Source organism: Petaurus breviceps, unplaced genomic scaffold, assembly GCF_028583685.1.
Source record: "Petaurus breviceps papuanus isolate PSGF00001 unplaced genomic scaffold, PetGlider_PUasm1.0 90977, whole genome shotgun sequence".
NCBI lineage: Eukaryota > Metazoa > Chordata > Mammalia > Diprotodontia > Petauridae > Petaurus > Petaurus breviceps.
The window spans coordinates 59,289,743-59,308,454 of record NW_027187391.1 but is presented as its reverse complement, the minus strand read 5'-3'; the positions used below and the strand labels follow the sequence as shown (position 1 = coordinate 59,308,454).

The 18,712-nt window shown below is 37.2% G+C and overlaps 1 protein-coding gene across 7 annotated transcripts in view; it reads left to right on the top strand.

The window, feature by feature from the left end:
* KLHL32 (kelch like family member 32) overlaps positions 1–18,712 on the top strand; it is a 333,784-nt gene that overhangs the window by 233,806 nt on the left and 81,266 nt on the right. For 5 of the 7 annotated variants that reach the window (XR_011166280.1, XM_069077193.1, XM_069077191.1 and 2 more), the window contains one exon: positions 15,242–15,457. The exons of 1 other annotated variant lie outside the window; for it this stretch is intronic. Coding sequence is in view for 4 of the 6 variants with exons in the window: in XM_069077193.1 (XP_068933294.1) it covers positions 15,242–15,457 (216 nt within the window). In the remaining 2 variants the exon portion in view is untranslated. Of the gene's footprint in view, positions 1–15,241; positions 15,458–18,712 lie in introns of those variants that run through there. One more of the 7 variants, XM_069077196.1, reaches the window with a different exon arrangement.

The following is an 18,712-nucleotide window of genomic DNA, read 5'->3' as shown; positions in this document are numbered from 1 at the left end:
TTGCTGATTTTTAGGAGATGATAATTTCATTTGTTTTAGTGGACTTCAGAATTCCAGCCCTTTGCCATCATTTATATATGCTTTTTTAAAGCTTCTTTATTGTCTATTTGAATTTTTCTGAGACAAGAGGAAAGTCTTGCCACACAATCCTTTTCTATGGTGCCTGGTTGGGTAGTCACATAATACCTTGATTTATAACTATGTTGTAATCCAAATAGGAAGCAGGTGGAGTCACAACTGGGTATGATGCCTTGGATATTAATGGCTTGGCTCAGCAGTGGAATTTCTAAAGCTGTATACACTTTTTTTTGGTCTTAATTATGCATTCATTAAAAGCTTTTATACCCAACAGAATAAAGTAAATATTTTTTGATCTCTGTAGTGTGCTCCCAGACTGTAGATTTGCACAGCAGGGTCTTGATAATCTGAATAAATTGTATTTCCCCAAGGAGTTTATCTTTCAAATAAGGTCATAAAGAAATGCCAGTTTTCCCCCTTTAGTTTTCATTGTGCCTTTTCTGCTATTTATAATACAGAGAATAGGAACTGGGAGTACACTGTAAGTAGTAATGTATGCATGGTTCTTAAAATATATCAGTCTGTTACCTATGTCCTTGCCTGCCTTTGGTGAAGTATTTTTAAGCACTAATAGAATGAATACTTTTTTTGTAGTTAAACATTTATTCAGTTCAACATTTACTAACTACCCACTATGTGTAAGGCACTACCAGATGCATGGCATACAAAGGTGAAAATAACACAGTTTCTGCCCTTGAGCAGCCTGCAGTCCAATTGGAAGGATAAGACATGTTCACAAATAAGAATTATGCAATAGAAACATAATTTTAAGTGCAATTTTGACTTTGTTTTTGGCTGCTGGTATTTGTTGAAAAAAGGAAATTTGCTTCAAACATTTAATGTCTTTTTTTTATTCAGTCTCACCTGATCAAGTCAGCAGTATTTACTGAGTGCCCTTGCATGCAGAGCCCTTAGATGGACACTATGGGAAGCAACTGATTAAGGAGAAGATAAGAATCTTTTACCTTTGTGAGCTTACAGTCTAGTGAAGGAGATGGAACACAAATGTTTTTATCCAAAGGGTAGAAGTAGAACATATGTAAATAGATCCATATGATCTGTAATGAGGGAAAAATATAAAGAGATATATAAAGAAGTTTTGGGGAATCTGAGAATCCTTTTAGAAATTGTCATTTTGATCCTTTCAAATATCAAGTCTGTAGACCTATTCAATAGAAAATAGGCACTGTGCAAAATGCTGGGGATATGAATATAACCAAAAACCACAATCCCTGCCCTTCAGAAGCTTACATTCTAATGGAGAAAGAAAATACATAAAGGGGAGCTCAAAGCGGGGGAGGATCTGTTCTTGGGAGAAAGGGAGTTTTCTATGTAGGAGGTAGAGTATTACAGAGTGGGTAATGGAGTCAGAAATTAAGCAAGCATGACTTGGAGACCTGTTTTTGTAAGGTGAAACTAAAAGACTTCCCTCAACATGGAGGTCTTAAGCATTAGATCGGCTAGTATACCCCTTAACTACCTTGGACTTTCCAATTACTGATTAGGTAAAATGATTTTGTTATATCTATCCTTATTCCTATCCTGCTACAGGTTTAACTTAAGTAAATTAAAGCATTTAAGTAAACTTTAATTAGTACTAAGCATAAACAGAATTTGTTTGTTTGCCTGATTGTGAAATTTCCCAAGAAAAATTTTGTTTCCTCTCATGACATCTGAGGATTCTATAATAAGAACAATGGAAGTTTGAGGATATGCCTCTTAGCTTTTACTGGACTGGAGGTATCCCAAAGGAGTTGGCTACTTCATTGTTCTTGGCGGGTGACACTGTAGTGACACAATATATTTCACTGAGACCTGATTAGAATTAATAGGGCACTATACTATAGTTTCTGTATGACAGTGGATGGTAAGTATGCTTGTGACACAAGAGCAGATACTTAAGGTTGATTTCATATTAGCATTTTGGGAGGTGACTAAGTGAAGACATTTTCTAAGTGACCTTGTGTAAAAGCTAGTAATTTATAATGAAGCACTAAGTAGTCTAGTGGACGATTGCTGGACTTGGAGTCAGTAAGATCCGACACTTACTAGGTGTGTGATCCTGGGCAAGTCACTTAATTTTTATCTGTCCCAGTTTACTCTTTGTAAATGAGATAATACTAGCACCTAATTCACAGTGTTCTGAAAATCCAATGAAAGGTTTCTGCAAACCTGAAAGCAGTATATAAATGCTAGCCATTATTATAATGGGGGCTACATCATAAGTAGAATAATGAACTATGTATGTTATAGATAATCTGTCCTGGTGTAGCTAGCTAAACAAGTAGAAAATTTATTAAGTAATTATATGCTGGGCACAATGCTGAGTTGTGGTGTCATTGGGGGGAAAAGGGAAAATCAGAAAATTTTTTTTGGCCTTAATGTTAGTCTGAGAAGATTTAAGCGTGGGTTTATGTATAAGTATGTGTTTATATGTATGTATTCATACACATCTACATATACCCATTTTGTAAGCTGAAACTAAATGAAGACTTCACCTGTTGTGGAAGTCTTAAGCATTGCATCTCTTATCATGACTCTTAACTAACTAACTTTGACTTTCCAATTACTGATTAGGTAAAAATAATTTCATCTCTATACCTATTCCTATTCCCTTGTGAATTAGACTTAATTTAACTAAAGAAGCTAAGTAAAGTTTAACCAAAACTAAGTATAATCAGAATTTGTTTCTTTGCCTGATTCTAAAATGCATATGAACATCTATCTGTCTTGGACAGACACTGTAAATAGACAATGAGATGAGACCATAAGTAAACAGAAGGAGATTGAGCTGATTTGCCTTTGAAAATTTCAAAGTTATTTTAATAACTCCTCTCATTGCATTCCCCTCTCTTCCAGCTTTTTCCCGAATGAAAAAAATGTAAGATTTCTATATTTTTCAGGTGGTATTTTATGTTTACAAGTCATGGAAAGAACACTACAAGCTCCAAAGAGTCCTTATCCTCCTGGACAGCTTCATCTCTGAGTTTTTGTGACATTGCTCTCTCTTGGTTCTCTTTCTTCCTATATGACTACTCCGCCTCTTTTGTTAGGTCATCATGCATGTCATATCCTCTAATTGTGGCTATCCCAGAGGACTCTCAGGGTGGAGAATCTGCAGGTCACACAAGGTCCTCAAGTGTGGCCCTTTGACTGGATTCAGAGTTCACAGAACAAATCCCCCTAAAAAAAGGATTTATTCTGTAAAACTTGAACTCAGTCAAAAGGTCACACCCAGGTATCTTGAAGGACACATGTGGCCTCAAGGCCATAGGTTCCTCACCCCTGAAGACCCCCTTCTCTTTTCTTTCTATATTTTCTCACTCAATGTCCTCATTAGGTCCCATGGGTTTTTTCTACACATAGTCATCTTCCCTGAAATATTGAACTAGCCTCCTCCTGATTATTCAACTTGCTTCAATTCTCTCTGTCTTGCCAGTCTATCCTAAATGCAGACACCAGAATGATTTTTCCAAAGATATGGTTGTAATCAGATCGTGCTTAGCATACCTCAGGAAACTTTAGTGCTTCCCTATTACTCTAGGATTAATATAGAAACTCTTCTGTTTGGTATTTGAAGCTTTTCCCAATCTGACTATATCCTACCTTTCCATCCTTCTTATTTATTATTACCTTTCATACACTATATGATCAAGCTGTATTGACCTTTCTCTTCCTTGTACATGACACTCCATCTCCCTTCTCTCAGCCTTTGCATTAATTGTCTCTAGTGCCTGGAATGTGTCCCCTAATCACTAGGGGAATCTCTTCGAATCTCTAACTTCCTTCAAGACTCAGCTCCTCTATCTCCTTAAGTACCTCCAGCACCTAGTACTTCCCCATGCAATGTTACCTTTATTTTTATTCTCTGTATACCTACATGTCTCCCCTTAGAATGTAAGCTTCTCGAGGGTGAGGTTTGTTTAGTTTTTGTCTTTGTATCCCCAATGTCTAGCATACTGCCAAATGCTTAGCAGGTGCTTAACAAATAACTGATTTATTGGTTATTTGATCATGGGCAGGGGCAAACTACATTACAATATAAATAAAGAATTATAGGGGAGGCTAGGTGGTGCAGTGAATAGAGCACCAGCCTTGGAGTCAGGAGGACCTGAGTTCAAATCCTACCTCAGACACTTAACACTTACTAGCCATGTGACCTTGGGCAAGTCACTTAATCTCAGTTGACTTGCCTTTCCCTCTCCAAAAAGCAAAATAAATAAATAATTACAAAAAAAAAACTAAATATAAATGGTGTTATTAAAGAAATGGATTAGCTAAGGAAGAAGAGTTTGGTCCCATGGCTAGAGCAAGGATAATAGTCAAACAGTCCCCATGCTCCACTGGTATTTTTGCTGTGCAAATGAGAAGAAATGAGGAAGGCCCCCAGCTCATGGGATACCCTGTGGCAGTCACTTAGATGAGTTGCCATCTCCTAAGCTGAAGATAATGCCTATCCATGCCAAGGAAGTCACAGATCCATTAGAGAGTACTGAGTACCATCTTGTCCTACAGACTGGTAACTCCATGTTTTGCACAGATCTAGAATAAATGCTTAACTCTGCCTATTGAAATCCTCCTCTTCCCTCAAGACCTAGCTTAGGTACCACCTCTTCCATGAAGCCTTTCCTGATTTCTATCACTCCCTGCCCCTTTTATCCTACTCGAAGTGGAAAATGTACTCTCAAGTTTTCTTAGAGCACTGTGTTCTGATCTGTTCTGTGCGCATGCCACTTTCTGCTTGTGTCATTTTGTATGCATATTTTATCCCTAGTTGGATTGTAAGCTCTTTAAAGGTAGGAGCTATACTGTGCTTTTCATCTTTGAAGCCCCAGTACTTTACCACAGTGCTTTACCACAGTGCTTTGTGTGCACTAAGCACTTTTTTTTTAAAAGTTTGTTGAATTTAGAAGGTATAGTATATAGGTACATGTTGGAAAATAGCACTGATTGTGGGCTTCATAGAAATTTAATTTTTAGGGAAATGGGACCTAATATTCAGAACAAAGTTTTGATTTTGTTTCATGAGTCAATAAAATCCTCAGAAGTATCAAAAATAAGTATTTAAGGCAGTTTATGTAATTTTCCTGAGCATTATCACCTGTATCTATTTTATTTCTTGTCAAAATTTAGCACTTATGTAAAATTAAAGCAAGATGTTTTGGGGGACAGATTTTCAGGATGTTATAGGCAGTAGTTGCAGTTCAAAAGATACTAAATAGTCTGGGCCATTGTCAAACATGAATGTATGTATCTAACAGTTTTAAGCCAGGAGAGAGAATAAGATGAGTGTTTCTCCAGGGAGATGTCTGTGGGTAATATTACTGTTTCTTCTTTCTGCCTCCATCAGTTGTAGAAGTGTGGAAACTTTTCCTCTCAATTATTTCCTGTTTACATAGCTTGTATATAATTGCTCGCATGTTGTCTCTCCCATTAGATTGTAAGCCCCTTGAGGGCAGGGAATGCCTTTTGCCCCTTCTTGTATCCTTAGCACTTAACCGAGTGCTTGGCACATAGTAGGTGCTTATGTTGATTGCCTGTTGATTAGTTGACTGTGGTAGCTATGGAAGTAAAGAGAAAGCAGTCCACCCTAATTAGTCCCTGTTTTCTGATCTCTTCTACCTTCATTCCTTGGCCTTTTTGACAGACCTATAGCCATCAGAAAATCTGCCTGGCAAATTTCTTTAGACTAGGACTGAATCTCATCTATTTAAAATTTACTTTACTATTTCTAAAGTGCTCAGTAATTTCTTTAAAATGCCAATACCTCTAGTGACTTTATCAAGGGAAGGAAAGCCACACAAGAGAAACTAAAGTTAAAGAGTATGTAAGACAAAAATTCTGGAACATAAAAAACTTGTGTCTAGTTAGTAAGACATGGAGGACACATTTCATGTTTCTTCTACTTAATCTGTCATCCACACTATAAGAAACAAATAAGGGGTATGTTCTGGGGGTGGAGGGAGAGGAAGTAGAATGAAGCTAAGTTACACTAAAACCAAAGGCAAAATAAATATACTTTTTAAATGCTTCCTGTGTAACAAGAAGTGTGCACAGTAATTCTGAAAAAAAAAATGACAATTGTGGGTTGAATGGAGACATGATAGAGAACTTTTAGGGCATTTTTCTCTCACTTTTACCCAATGGGCTCAGCCCTTAGTGCTGAACTGTAATCTCCAGTGGAAACTATTATCTTAGTTGGGAAGGCTGAGAAGATAAGGGAAGTGTATGAGACTCTCTCATATTTAGGTCAAAATTCACCTTAAAAAAAGGTATCATCAAACCCATATAGCTTCAAGTTCTCAGTTGATGGAGGAAATAAATGACTGCCTGTTGGATTGAAAAAGTGACTCCCTGTGGACTGTAATGCATCCTTTATGATAGTAAAACTGTAGCACTCTGGGGTGTCTTCTGGTATCTTCAACCAATTGTATAGAAATTCCCATTTTATTATTGGGCCAGAATGTCAAGCCATTTTCTGGAACACAGGCTCTTTCATGTGGGTCTCTGCTCTGACACTTACTGTGTGATCATGGGCCTGTCACCCAACCTCTCTATAAAACGAGAATAATAATATTTAGGAGTGAGATAGCCCTACCTGGATAATGTCATCACAAACTGTCAGGCCATGGCTTTGAATGCAGCCCTGGCTTATGATTTGCTTTTTAAATCCTATTTTGTGAGTGATAAACCAAGAGAGACAGTGCATAGTTCAGAATCCCACCGCTTTAGACGTGGCCATCCATTCCTTAGCCTTATCCATTCTGAATGGAAAGTTAAGCATAGCAGGCAATGCAGTTAAAAGGTGTCTGCATCCAGGCAGACCAACTACTTCACCTTTATTTCCAGATCTCCACCTTTGTAACTTAGTTTTAGGAGCCAAAGGCTATACACACTCAATTGGCATTCCTAGTCTTAAGTGTTGATGATAGCTAGTGCTGGTTATTCCCTGCCTTTCAATGCATTAGCCCTTTTCTCTCTTTGTCACAAAGACTTCTTTTTGACCTTCCAAGGCGTAGGTGGGGATGCTAAACTGCGATTCATTTCTGCCTTGCTCCTAGGTGTTTCTTTAGGCAAATACTCTCATCTGTAACCATCTGCAGCACTTCCTCCTTCTCTATGCCTGGTGAAAATGTTCCCTTCTGGGGTAGCCAGGTGGCGCAGTGAGTGAGAGCGCTGGCCCTGGCAGGCGTGGGGAGACCCAGGATCAGTTCTGGCCTGAGATACTTGGCTCCTACACAAAAAATAACTGGCCGTGTAACCTTGAGCAAGTCACTTAACCCCAGTTGCTTTAGAAAAAAAAAAGAAAATGTTCCCTTCTGAGTCAAGATTAGGTGCCATCTTCTCCATCAAACCTTCCCTGAGGCAGTAGGGTGCCCTGGAAAGAGCAGTTAATTTAGAAACCACAGATCTGGGGTTGAATCTTGACTTTGCTATTTACTACCAGTGTAAGCTGAAATAAGACATTTTACTTCTCTTGGCCTCAGTTTCCTTATCTGTAAAATGAAGAAAATGATTAGATAAAATCTAGATGTAACTTCTAGGTGCCTCTTGACTCTAAATCCATGATCCTGTGATCTGATCTTCCAAGCTAAAAGTGATTTTTTTCTCTCTATTCAGATGTTCATACTGAACTTTGTTGATCATTCCTTTCTCCCTATCACATATTTCCTTGTTAGTCTGATAGGTCCTGATTAGTGCGAAAATGACTCCAAGAGGTCACCTTATTTGAATTTGTACTGCATATTTCTACTGGGCTGGAACTCATTACCATATTTTATATAATTACAACTTTGAATATTGCAAATTTGAATACATTTGACCATTTCAGGGGAAAAATTAATTATTCACACTAATCGAGATCAAGTTTATGTATCCCCAAAACCTAGCACAGTGTCTTACATGTAATAGGTATTGAAAATAAAATGTTTGATGGTTTAATTGAATTGAAATGCAGGCATTTTATTCCTCCTTATGTAGTAAACATTATATAGCTTGTCATGATGAAAACACTGAACGAATTTTTAAAAATCCCCTTCTTCCCTAATTCTACTCTCTTACAATTTAATTGTTAAACATCACCATAATCACTCACATGCATATAATATATGAGAGTTTACAAAGAACTTTTCTTACAAAGGCCCCATGCAATAGTTAGTAGAAATATAAGGGAAAAGATGTGATACTGTGGAAGGGATACTGACTCTCCATGGAGATGGGACCTAGGTTCCAAAGTCACCTCTGCCATTATTACCTATGAGACCTTGGGCTAATCACTTAATCCCTTTGGGGCTTGACTTTTTCTCTCAAATGAGAGGTTTTGACTTAAGCCTCTAAGGTCAGTTATAATCCGTGTGATCATATTATTCCCATTGCATAGATGAAGTGAAGTTAGGGGATGTGCCCATGATCCCACAGTGTTGAGACTCAAACCTAGATTTTCTGATTCTAAATTTAGTATTCTTTCCAGTACATAGCAGTGCCTCCCCATTCACCATAAGTGTAATGAAAACCAAGTGTAAAGAAACCAAAGGCATACCTGGAGAACTTACTGGATTTGGTGCAATTCTGATTTTTAAGCATAGGGGGGAAAATGCTCCCTCCCTCATAAGTGGGATACACCCTCTGTGAAGACTCCTCAGAGTGGAGAAAGAGAGAGAAACTATCTTGAAACCAGAGACAGATTTTTATAAGACCATGCAGGCCTGAGTCCTGGTTTCCTAAGAAAGTATACAACTCCGGACCCTTCCCCTTCCCTTGCTGCATCAGCATTAAGACCTTTAGGAGTCTTTCAGGACTCTTCCCCCTTCCTTGCTTTAGCATTTGCCAAATAAGGACATGTACCTTTGGATTGGCTATACCCTGTTTTCCTGTTCTTTGTCTTTCAAATCTAGACTATAAGCCTGCCTCCTAGCCAGTGGGAATAAGAGGTGGTGGTGGGAAGGGGTTTGTCTGCCTTAGGGTATAAAACCTTGCTTTGTCTTCTGTAACAATCCTCTTTCCATCAGTCTGTCCTGCTGGAGGTGAGGCCTTCTTCCCTGGAGAACTGAATAAAAGATTCCTGTTCTTAACTTGAGACATCTCTTAAGTATCTATAAAATTTGTGTAGGGGATTTTTGGGGTCTGTACTTTTGGGGTCCCTGTACCCCCCATACCCTCCCCAACTAAACATTAAATATTTGGTTTAGTAATTTGTAATTTTCTAAATTAAGTTTAGTAAACTACAAATTACTAAGTTTAGTGATTTGGCTTAGAGAGTAGAATTCAAGAGTTTTTATATGTATAAGAATATATATCCATTTATTATCTACTTTACCAAGCCATAACAAATTTAGAGCTGCAAGGAGCCTTAATGGTTGTCTGATTTAATCCCTTCATTTCACAGATGAGGAAAGTGAGGCCCAGAGAAGATTTGCCCAAGGTTACACAGGTAATAAATGGCAAAGTCAAGATCCAAACCTTGGTCCTCTCTCTATAGGCCTCATTCCACTGTACTACAATGCCATACCTTTTCTTCATTTAATTCACTCCTGAAAAAGGTAGAAAATGCATTTTTTAGATTGTGCTTTGGGAGAATCCTCCGAAAACTAAAAAACAAACAAAATCTGAGAACTGAAGAAAGAGGTGTTGATTGCAGCACATCCACCAAATAGGATATAAATAAGTTAAACTTCCAGCAGAATTAAAAAACAAAAACAAACCAAGAGTCATTTACAATGTATCCTTTGCATTAAATTATAAGAACTTATTAAGCAGGAATCTTATTTGAATTCATAATTTACAACATCCAGCATAGAACATGGACATAAGAACACAATTACTTTTTGATATACAAAACTGAGTCCCTAAATAGTAGTAACTTTATGTACATTTTTTTAAACATAGGAATAATTAAGAAAAACTCTAACTGTACCCTAGTTCTAGCTTTCTTTGCAGGTGGGATTATTTAAGCTTCTATGGATAGTCATCTTTTTATGTGATGCTGAGCCAGACTCATCCATAAGTAAGCTACTCTTTGAGTAAAATCCTCACAGTTTGACAAGCACAAACACTCTCAAACCTCTAGGGTTCCATGGGATGAAGATGAAGAATCCAGTCTATTTAATGGTACACTAGAGACATGAAAGAGTTAAGGCAGTTCTGCAGCAACTGAGATGTAGGGAGTAACTTACTAACCCAGAGGATCTGGTTCTTTATTCAGCCACACATATACTACCAGTAATGAGAACTGCTGTTCTCCTGCCTGATTTTTTAAGCATACTATTCATATACCAAGAAATCATACTTGGGAGCCTACTTAAGATATTTCTCTGAGGACCTGACCCCTGATGATAAGAACTTCAGCACACCTTTGATAAAAGCTGTAAATGGAAGGCCACAATCTTTGGACAGATTGATATAAAATAAGACCACAGGAGAATCTTAGAATTGTTAAGTGGCGAAGAAACTTAGTGATCCAGCCCAACTTATATTTTTACAGACAAGAGCTAGTTTTCATCTGAAAGCATAGGCAAATGGGGATTTTTAGCATCATTCTGCAGAAGGTTCTTATAGTTCATTCTGGAAACCATCTGTCTTGGCTCCTGTAAAGAAGTGTCATCTCTCACTAAAAGAAAAATAGGACCTAAACTATGACATAAAGTGACTTTTATGATGGGACTGAGAGATGGTTACTCTGAGACCTGGCCTTAAATTTTTATCAGTCTTATATTTCTATATTTCATAGATAGATTTGTATGTCTCAAGCATTATTCAAACAAACTTTAAAGCCATAATGGGGACAGAAATTTTGGAAGAGCTACTTAAATAGTGTTCTAGATCTCTAGATAGCAAGAATAGGGAATAATGTGTTTTACACTATACTTAGACCAATTATTGTGTGCACGAATCCTTAGGTATTTAGGAAATTTGGAACAAGCATTACAGAACTCTTAGAATTTAGCTTTGAGAAAGTTTGAAGAAGGCAGGGGGAAAATCCCTTAAAAACGGGGTTTGTAGCAGCAAGCACCCTAGCATACCCAGGGTGACTGCTAGCACAGGTTCTTAGATCTTCTTTTCTAAAGGAAAGCAACTTAAAATGGGTTAAAAATCTTACTTTAATCAATCAAACATATATCATTTACCTAGTTCAGGGGAAAAAGTCAGCACCCTGAACTTCAGAGAATACAAACAGAAGCTACAATAGAAAATAACACAGTTAAGCAGACAGGGCCTTCAGCTGTTTGACCATTACATCCATACCTAGTTAGTTACCAAAGAGAGAAGCACCAGCATTTGGGTTTTCAAATCTGGGGAGCTCAATGGCTGCCCAGAGCCTTACCTGGTCAAATCACACAACTTCCCAAAGTGAGCCCCAAAGCAAAACCTCACATCAGGGTATATATAGCCTTCTCCTGGCTCAGAGAATATCACAGCCCTCTTGACCCATTGTCCAATCACACAGCATCAAGGTGTGGGCATTCCTGAAAAACAAGCCTCCTGCTACAGGCTCCATGTGACCACATTCAGCCTATTAGGGGGCAGAGTGTATATATATGTTTGTTTTTTTCTTTTGCTTTTTTTTGGAGGGCATTTGGGGTTAAGTGGCTTGCCCAAGGTCACACGGCTAGTTTTTGTGTTAAGCATCTGAGGCCAGTTTTGAACTCCGGTCCTCCTGACTCCAGTGCCAGTGCTCTATTATTCACTGCACCACTTAGCCACCCAAGAGTATATTTTCAACTCAGGGAAGGTTCTCAAAGTCACTTAAGCCTAATCAAGGGGCCAAGGGGCAGGGAAGACCTTCAGATTCCCATTCCCATAACAGGGTTTTGATCCCTAAAGACAGAAAAATGACTGTTGTTGTTAATCCTTCTTACTCAAAAAAGACCACTGGTATAGTATATAAGACTGTGGCTGTTCAGTCCAATATGAACTTAAAAGACTCTACCGCAGGGCAGGCACAAATAGTCCATTTGCACATTTATGATGGAGATGTCTAGATTTGTGAATCTCATGTTTCCTGTATACTAGTTCAATTCTACTTTGCTTATGGAGCACAGTGCCACCTTTGATATGTGCATGCCATGCTGGGTCCTGTGCCAGCATCTCCCATGGCTCACAAGAGACCTTGAGAGTATCTCTGTACCACTTCTTTTGACCTCCATGTGAGCACTTGTCTTATGAGAGACAAGTATTCCAGAAAATAGTCTTTTAGGTAAATGTATGTTTGGCACCCATCAGTTTGGAGTCTATTGTTATAGTCTGGTTTTAATCTGATGTGGGGGTTTATAAACTTCCAGAATTTTAAAGGAAAGGTCTAAAGACAACCTAAATGCCAATTAAATTTTAAATTTTTTTTAAATTTTAGATTTTATTAATTTTTAATTTTATTGATAAATTTTTATTTTTGGTGCACCTTTATTTCTGAATATATTCCCCTCTTCTACTCAGTGAGCTACTTATAAAGAATAAAAAAGAGAAAGAAAAAGCAGCTTAGCAAAATTAACTCATATATCAAATGAATCTGACAGTATATGGAATGTTTCATAATAGTCTCCCACTTCTATCTAGAAAGGAGTGAGGAATATTTTTCTATCTCTTATTTGGGGCTGAGCTTTGGAGCTAAAATATATTATTAAAATTATAGTGTTAGGGTTTATTTTTTTCTTTGCATTCACATTACTGTCTTTTTGAATAATATTTGCCTCCGTTTGCTTAATTTATTCTGTATCAGTTCATGTAAATCTTACCATATTTCTCTGAATTCTGCATATTATGACACAGTAATATTCTATTATATTCATATATGATATTTGGTTTAAGCATTCCCTAACAAATAGTATCTATTTTGCTTCTAGATTTTTGCTACCATAAAAAGCCTATTTTGATGATTCTGGAACCTTTCTTCCTGTCTTTTTCCTCCTTTGGTAAAGTAATAGGATTTATAAGTTAAAGGGTATAGACACTTTTGTCACTTTTTTTAGCCTAATCCAAAATTGTTTTCTGGAATGGTTGAATTAATTCATAGCTCTACCAAAAGAAAATCTGTGCCTGATTTTTCCCAATCTCTTCAACATTGACTATTTACATATAATTATCTTTGCCAGTTTGCAGGGCATGAAGTAAAGCCTCAGAGTTTTTATTTTATTTATTTTAATTGTAATTTATGGAATAAAACAAGTATTTCCATAATGTAGCATGATAGAAAAAAAAGATGACTGCACATAAACTGCAAATTTAAAAAGTACAGCTTGCTGTACCTTTTAAATATATAATACAGTTATCATGTAAATTTCTTTTTTTTTCTTCACTCCCCCACCCTAGAAATGGTGACCATTAGACATGAATATATGTATATATGCAAAATCAGTCTATATATTCTTCTACTTACCTGTTCTTTTACTGGATGCAGATAGCATCTTTCTTCATATGTCCTTTGTAATTAATTTGGGATTTATAATAGTCCAAATGACTTAGTTGCTCAAAATTGTTCTTAAAATGATATTGCTATTACTGTATACAACTTTCTCTTGGTTTTTGCTCATTTCACTCTTCATTATTTCATGAAAGTTTATCCGTGTTTTTTTTCCTAAAATCAGTGAGCTCATTATTTCTTATAGCACAGTGGTATTACATCATGATCATATCTGGCAACTTGTTCAGCAATTCCCCAATTGATAGGCATCTCTACAATTTCTAGTTCTTTGTTTTGATATGCATTACTCTTATTGGCGATTTAGAACAGTCTTCCATTTAGCTAAGAGGTTGCACTTCTTTATGAGAGCTATTTGTTCCTGTCTTTTGACCATGTATCTGTTGTGGAATGTCTCTTCAACAAGCATTTATTAAGGACCTGGAGATACAAAAATATAAATGATATAGTCCCTCTCTTGAAGAGTTTACATTCTATTGGAGGAAAACAACAGATACATAAATAAGTGAATGCAAAATATATAAAAATTTCAACTGGGTTGGTGACTGAGGAGATTACACTAACAAGTTGGGGAATCAGTAAAAGCTTCTTGTAGGAGATAACCCTTAAGCTCAGCCTTGAATGGAGTTATGGTTTCTAAGCGGTAGAAAGGATAAAAGAGAGCATGATCCTTGCAAGGGCTTGGATATGGGAGATGGAATGTCAGTGTTATTACCTAGGGAACCCCAGGTAGTCCAGTGTGGACATAAGGGTGTAGCAATGTTCAGCAGAGGTGCTAGAAAACTAAGCTCATTTCCAGCATCTAAGCATCCATAATCATGGTCCTAGGTACCTGACATAGATCTGCTTCATTTGCATTATATACATAGAGGAAAGGAATGACCTTTAATGGTGTATTATAACACATGTTCACTCTGGATGAGGGAAATACAGCCTAGCCTTGTCATCAGATGCAGTAAAGGGGATTATAGTGCAAACCACCCGTGCAGAATACAAAACACACACACACGTTCAAGAGAGTTAATTGGACCAAAAGAAATCCTACCACACCTTAAAGGTGATTAGACACTACAACAGGCTACTGAATGAAACTGGAAAATCTCTTGTTTCTGGAGCATTTAAAAAGTAGAATCACTTTCATTTTCTTTGAATAAATTAGGTGTAAACTTGGTAGAGAGATATGACTGGTAATTCTATGAAACTTTCAAAAAGATCCGACACTGTACATCTTTAAGGGTAATGTGTCAATTTCACCAAATCTTGATGGTTCATATTCATTCAAAGTGGAGTTTTGAGGAAAAAAAATGGTCCAAGTGTCGGTCTGTCTTCTAATATGTGTGTCTTCTGATTCTGCATCCCTCATGTTAACTGTAAGAGAAAAATTGGATCCTTGGGGTATAGGATATGGTGAGTCTAAAAAGATCACTATTTCTTTTTACTAAGAAGCATTTTTAGAAAATTGCAAATAGCATTTCAATTGGATCACTAAACTAGAAACTACTTTTCATCTCCTTAACTGAGTGTTTGAAGTTCTTATTTTTAAGGTAGGCAAAATGGCAGAAATTGTCATCCAAGAACATAGACCCTTGCCTAAAGCATTCTAATTGAGAAAGTTTCCAAATGAAAAAAGGTATGCAGTTGGATTTTTGTAGTGCATGTCACACATTCCCTGTTGATTTGATCTGAATATCCTTTGACCTTCGAGTTGGGTTCTTCATCATTTCTGAAAGGCTTTTTTTTTTATTCACCTAGGAATTAAATAGCTTTAATTACTTGGATCTGTACAGACTTGCTGACCTCTTTAATCTCACTTTGCTGGAGAAGGCAGTGATCGATTTTTTAGTGAAACACCTCTCTGAACTCCTGAAGAGTCACCCTGAAGAAGTTCTAACACTTCCTTATTGCCTGCTTCAAGAGGTCCTGAAGAGTGACCAGCTGACGTCCCTAAGTGAAGAACAAATCTGGCAGGTAAGGAAGCTTCCTCATCAGCAGAATGTGTGGTAGAAAACCTTGACATGCTCCCTTTGCTTGAATCCTGGTATTATGGAAGTAGTAAATGATTAAAGGCTAAGGGGTCAAGAAAGTGTGTGAACCCTTTTATCTTAGGTGAATTTTTAGATGGAGTGTTCTCTTGACTTGACAGGTGTTTGGGAAGGACTTGATCTTGAGATATTGGGTTCTCAACTCACATTTAAAATCACAGAGGATATTTCCTCGGGGCCTTCCAGTAACCAAATGTATCTGACTTTAAATGCTAGGAGATAGTAACATTAATAATTATATCATGGTGAAAATAGTTTAAATGTAAGAAAAGTATATTGCTTTGACTTTTATAAAACAGTGACATAGGCCTCAAGTATGAAATTCTGAAAGGGCCTTTTATGCATTGCAAAATTATAGTTTCCATTGGAGAACTATTTGGAGTATATGTGAAAGACCCTTTAGTGAAGTTTCTATATTGTGGAAGTTAAAACTTCCAACTTTATTCCTTAATTGATTTGTCTAAAGTCCTGCCCTCTTACCTGACCCTTTTCTGTCTCTGTTTTCCCCTTTGTTCTCATCTCTCCCTGCTATCCCTCTCATTTTTCTCTCCTACAACAGACCATCATTCTGCCATTTTGTTTACTTATAAAAATGCTGTATTTTCAGTATTTCCCAAGAATTTGAAAACATTTAAAGTAAACGGGGCATAAGACAGCATGACTTCTTCTGAGTTTTGAGTAACTTCAGAATTAACTTTTTGTCTCATATGAAGAATAGTATTTTAAGCTTACAAATTGCTTTCTTCTCAATCATCCTGTGAATTTCATTGTTCCATTTTATAGTTGAGGAAAATCTGTCTCATACTGGGGAATTAGCCTGGGATTATAGGATTTTAGAGCTGGTAAGACATCTTAGGTATCAACTAGTCCATCTCAGCTCATTTTACAGCTGAGGAAATTGAGACTCAGAAGTTAAGTGACTTGTCCATAGTCACATGGGTAGTAAGTGACTAAGCCAGGATTCAAATTCAAGTATCAAGTGAGGAAAAAGTTTTTCCTGACTACCCACCTTATCCCCACCCTTAGAGCCCTCTCCCTTGAAATTACTTTGCATATACTTTGAGTATATGAGTACCTGAGTTCAAGTCCAGCCTCAGACACTTAACACTTGCTAGCCATGTGACCTTGGGCAAGTCACTTAACCCCACTTGCCCTCCAAAAAAAGGGGGCAAAAAAAACCCCAAAACCTTGGAGGGTGAGGGCTGTTCTGTTTTTTTTTTTTTTTTTTGCATTCCTAGCACAGTGCCTTCAAATCTACTAGTCACTTTATAAATACTTGTTGAGTTGAATCAAACTTAAGTTTTCTAACATCAGATCTCTGTAATAAAGTTGGTTGGCCCTTAACAAAATACAGATTATTGATTTGCCTGCCTCTTTCTTCAAGTCTTCATACCTTTTATTTGCTGTCTCATTTTGTGTCATTTTCCTGTTCATTAACATTTTCACCAAGGGAAATATAAAGAGAGAAAATCCAAATCAAGCAGCTTTTACTATTTTTTTTTAACAACTCTGGTTTAAAAGAAAAGGTTTATTGGAGAAGAAATGAGGACTCTTGACCAGAGTGAGATTTTTTTTGAATATATGTGGATTTCAATTATCCATATTATCCTGCTTCTTTGTTAATATAATCAAGAATTGACTGGCCAGGGAAGAACTCAGTTCTCTGGTGTGGCAGCCAAAGGAACTAAGGAACTCCTGTTTCTCTAGGGAAGAACAGTGGGGATGATTTCTGCAATTGGCTGTTTCTAATTGAAATGAGATCAGGGGCCAATACCCTCAAATGACTTCTACCTATCCCCTTTTGTGGTATAGTGATGCGATCCTGTTGAAAGGTACTGCCAGAGATTGTAATGGTAATGTGCAGATTTTTGAGTGACAAAAAATGCTATACTGTCCACTTAAACGTTATCATAATTGCCTCTCTAAAGGTTACTGATGCTGTAATGTAGAATTTTAAGAACTGGTTTCTGCTGCAGGCGGTATATATATGTATATTTGTACCTGGACCTCCAGAAAGAATTAAAAGACACATAAATATTTACCAATTTAGGCATTCAGCAGGCAATAAGAAACTGTTTTTGCTTTATCTTAGTAAATAAGTAATTCCCTCATAGTCAACCCAATAGAGAGAGATCAAATCAGACCAGCTATATTGCCTCCAGTGTAGTTAAGTTCATCATTTTTGCTAAGGTTATACTACTAACGCAATATACCATGGAAGAATCTAATATTCAGCCCAGGGTGAAGATTGGGTATGCCAGAGGATTAGTGTCAGGGTGCTTTATAGAAGTGAAACTTGATGGACAGGCTGGAGACAGATCTCCAGAATCTCATTAAATTGCTGAATTGTTCATTACTGAGCACTCTCACTGTAATAAAGTGCTCATTGACTTTGACAAATCCCCATCCCATGTCTTAAAGAAGAACAGTGAAGCAAGAGGTGTTGGGTAAGAGAAAGGAAATTGGCACAAAGTGGGCCAAGTAATAGAAAAGCTGATGAGGGATCCTGCTAGTTGATTAATATGTGCTACCAGTAACCTATGTGACTTCCCAATAATAAAAACCTTCCACATATCCACATATCCCCCCAAGTATGCATACACACACACACACAAATACACACACACACTTGAACAGGTAATTGTTTTGAAAACTACGTGGGTATGCAAGTTTAAGGACAAAAGTAAAAATTGACATTTCCTTTTATTGTTAAAGATATAATTTTCATTAATGGCCCAACATTAAAAGGTATTGTTGGGTATAAGTTGTATTCAGAAGAATCACATACAACTCTAAGTGATCCATACTGAATGTACTTTCTTACATTCAGCTTTTCTTTTGCTGTCCTAACCATTGCCCCTTGAGCTTCCACCTCACTTTCCTTGATGAAATCCCTAAAGATCGTGCCTTATCAGCCCTGCCAGGTCCACTATCTATGTGCCCTTTCTAAACTTTATCCTGATCTTCTTCCCCCAGGGTACTTTTTTGTCCTAGTCTTTTTCTTAGACAAGTCTCTCATTACCTCCAAGCCATGAAACACTGATTCCGTCAATTGACTCCACTGTGTTCTGAATGTATGGATACACAGGCACACACGCACACACAGAGATAGACAGACATAGAGATAGACAGAAAGAGAGAGAGAGAGAGAGAGAGAGAGAGAGAGAGAGAGAGAGAGAGA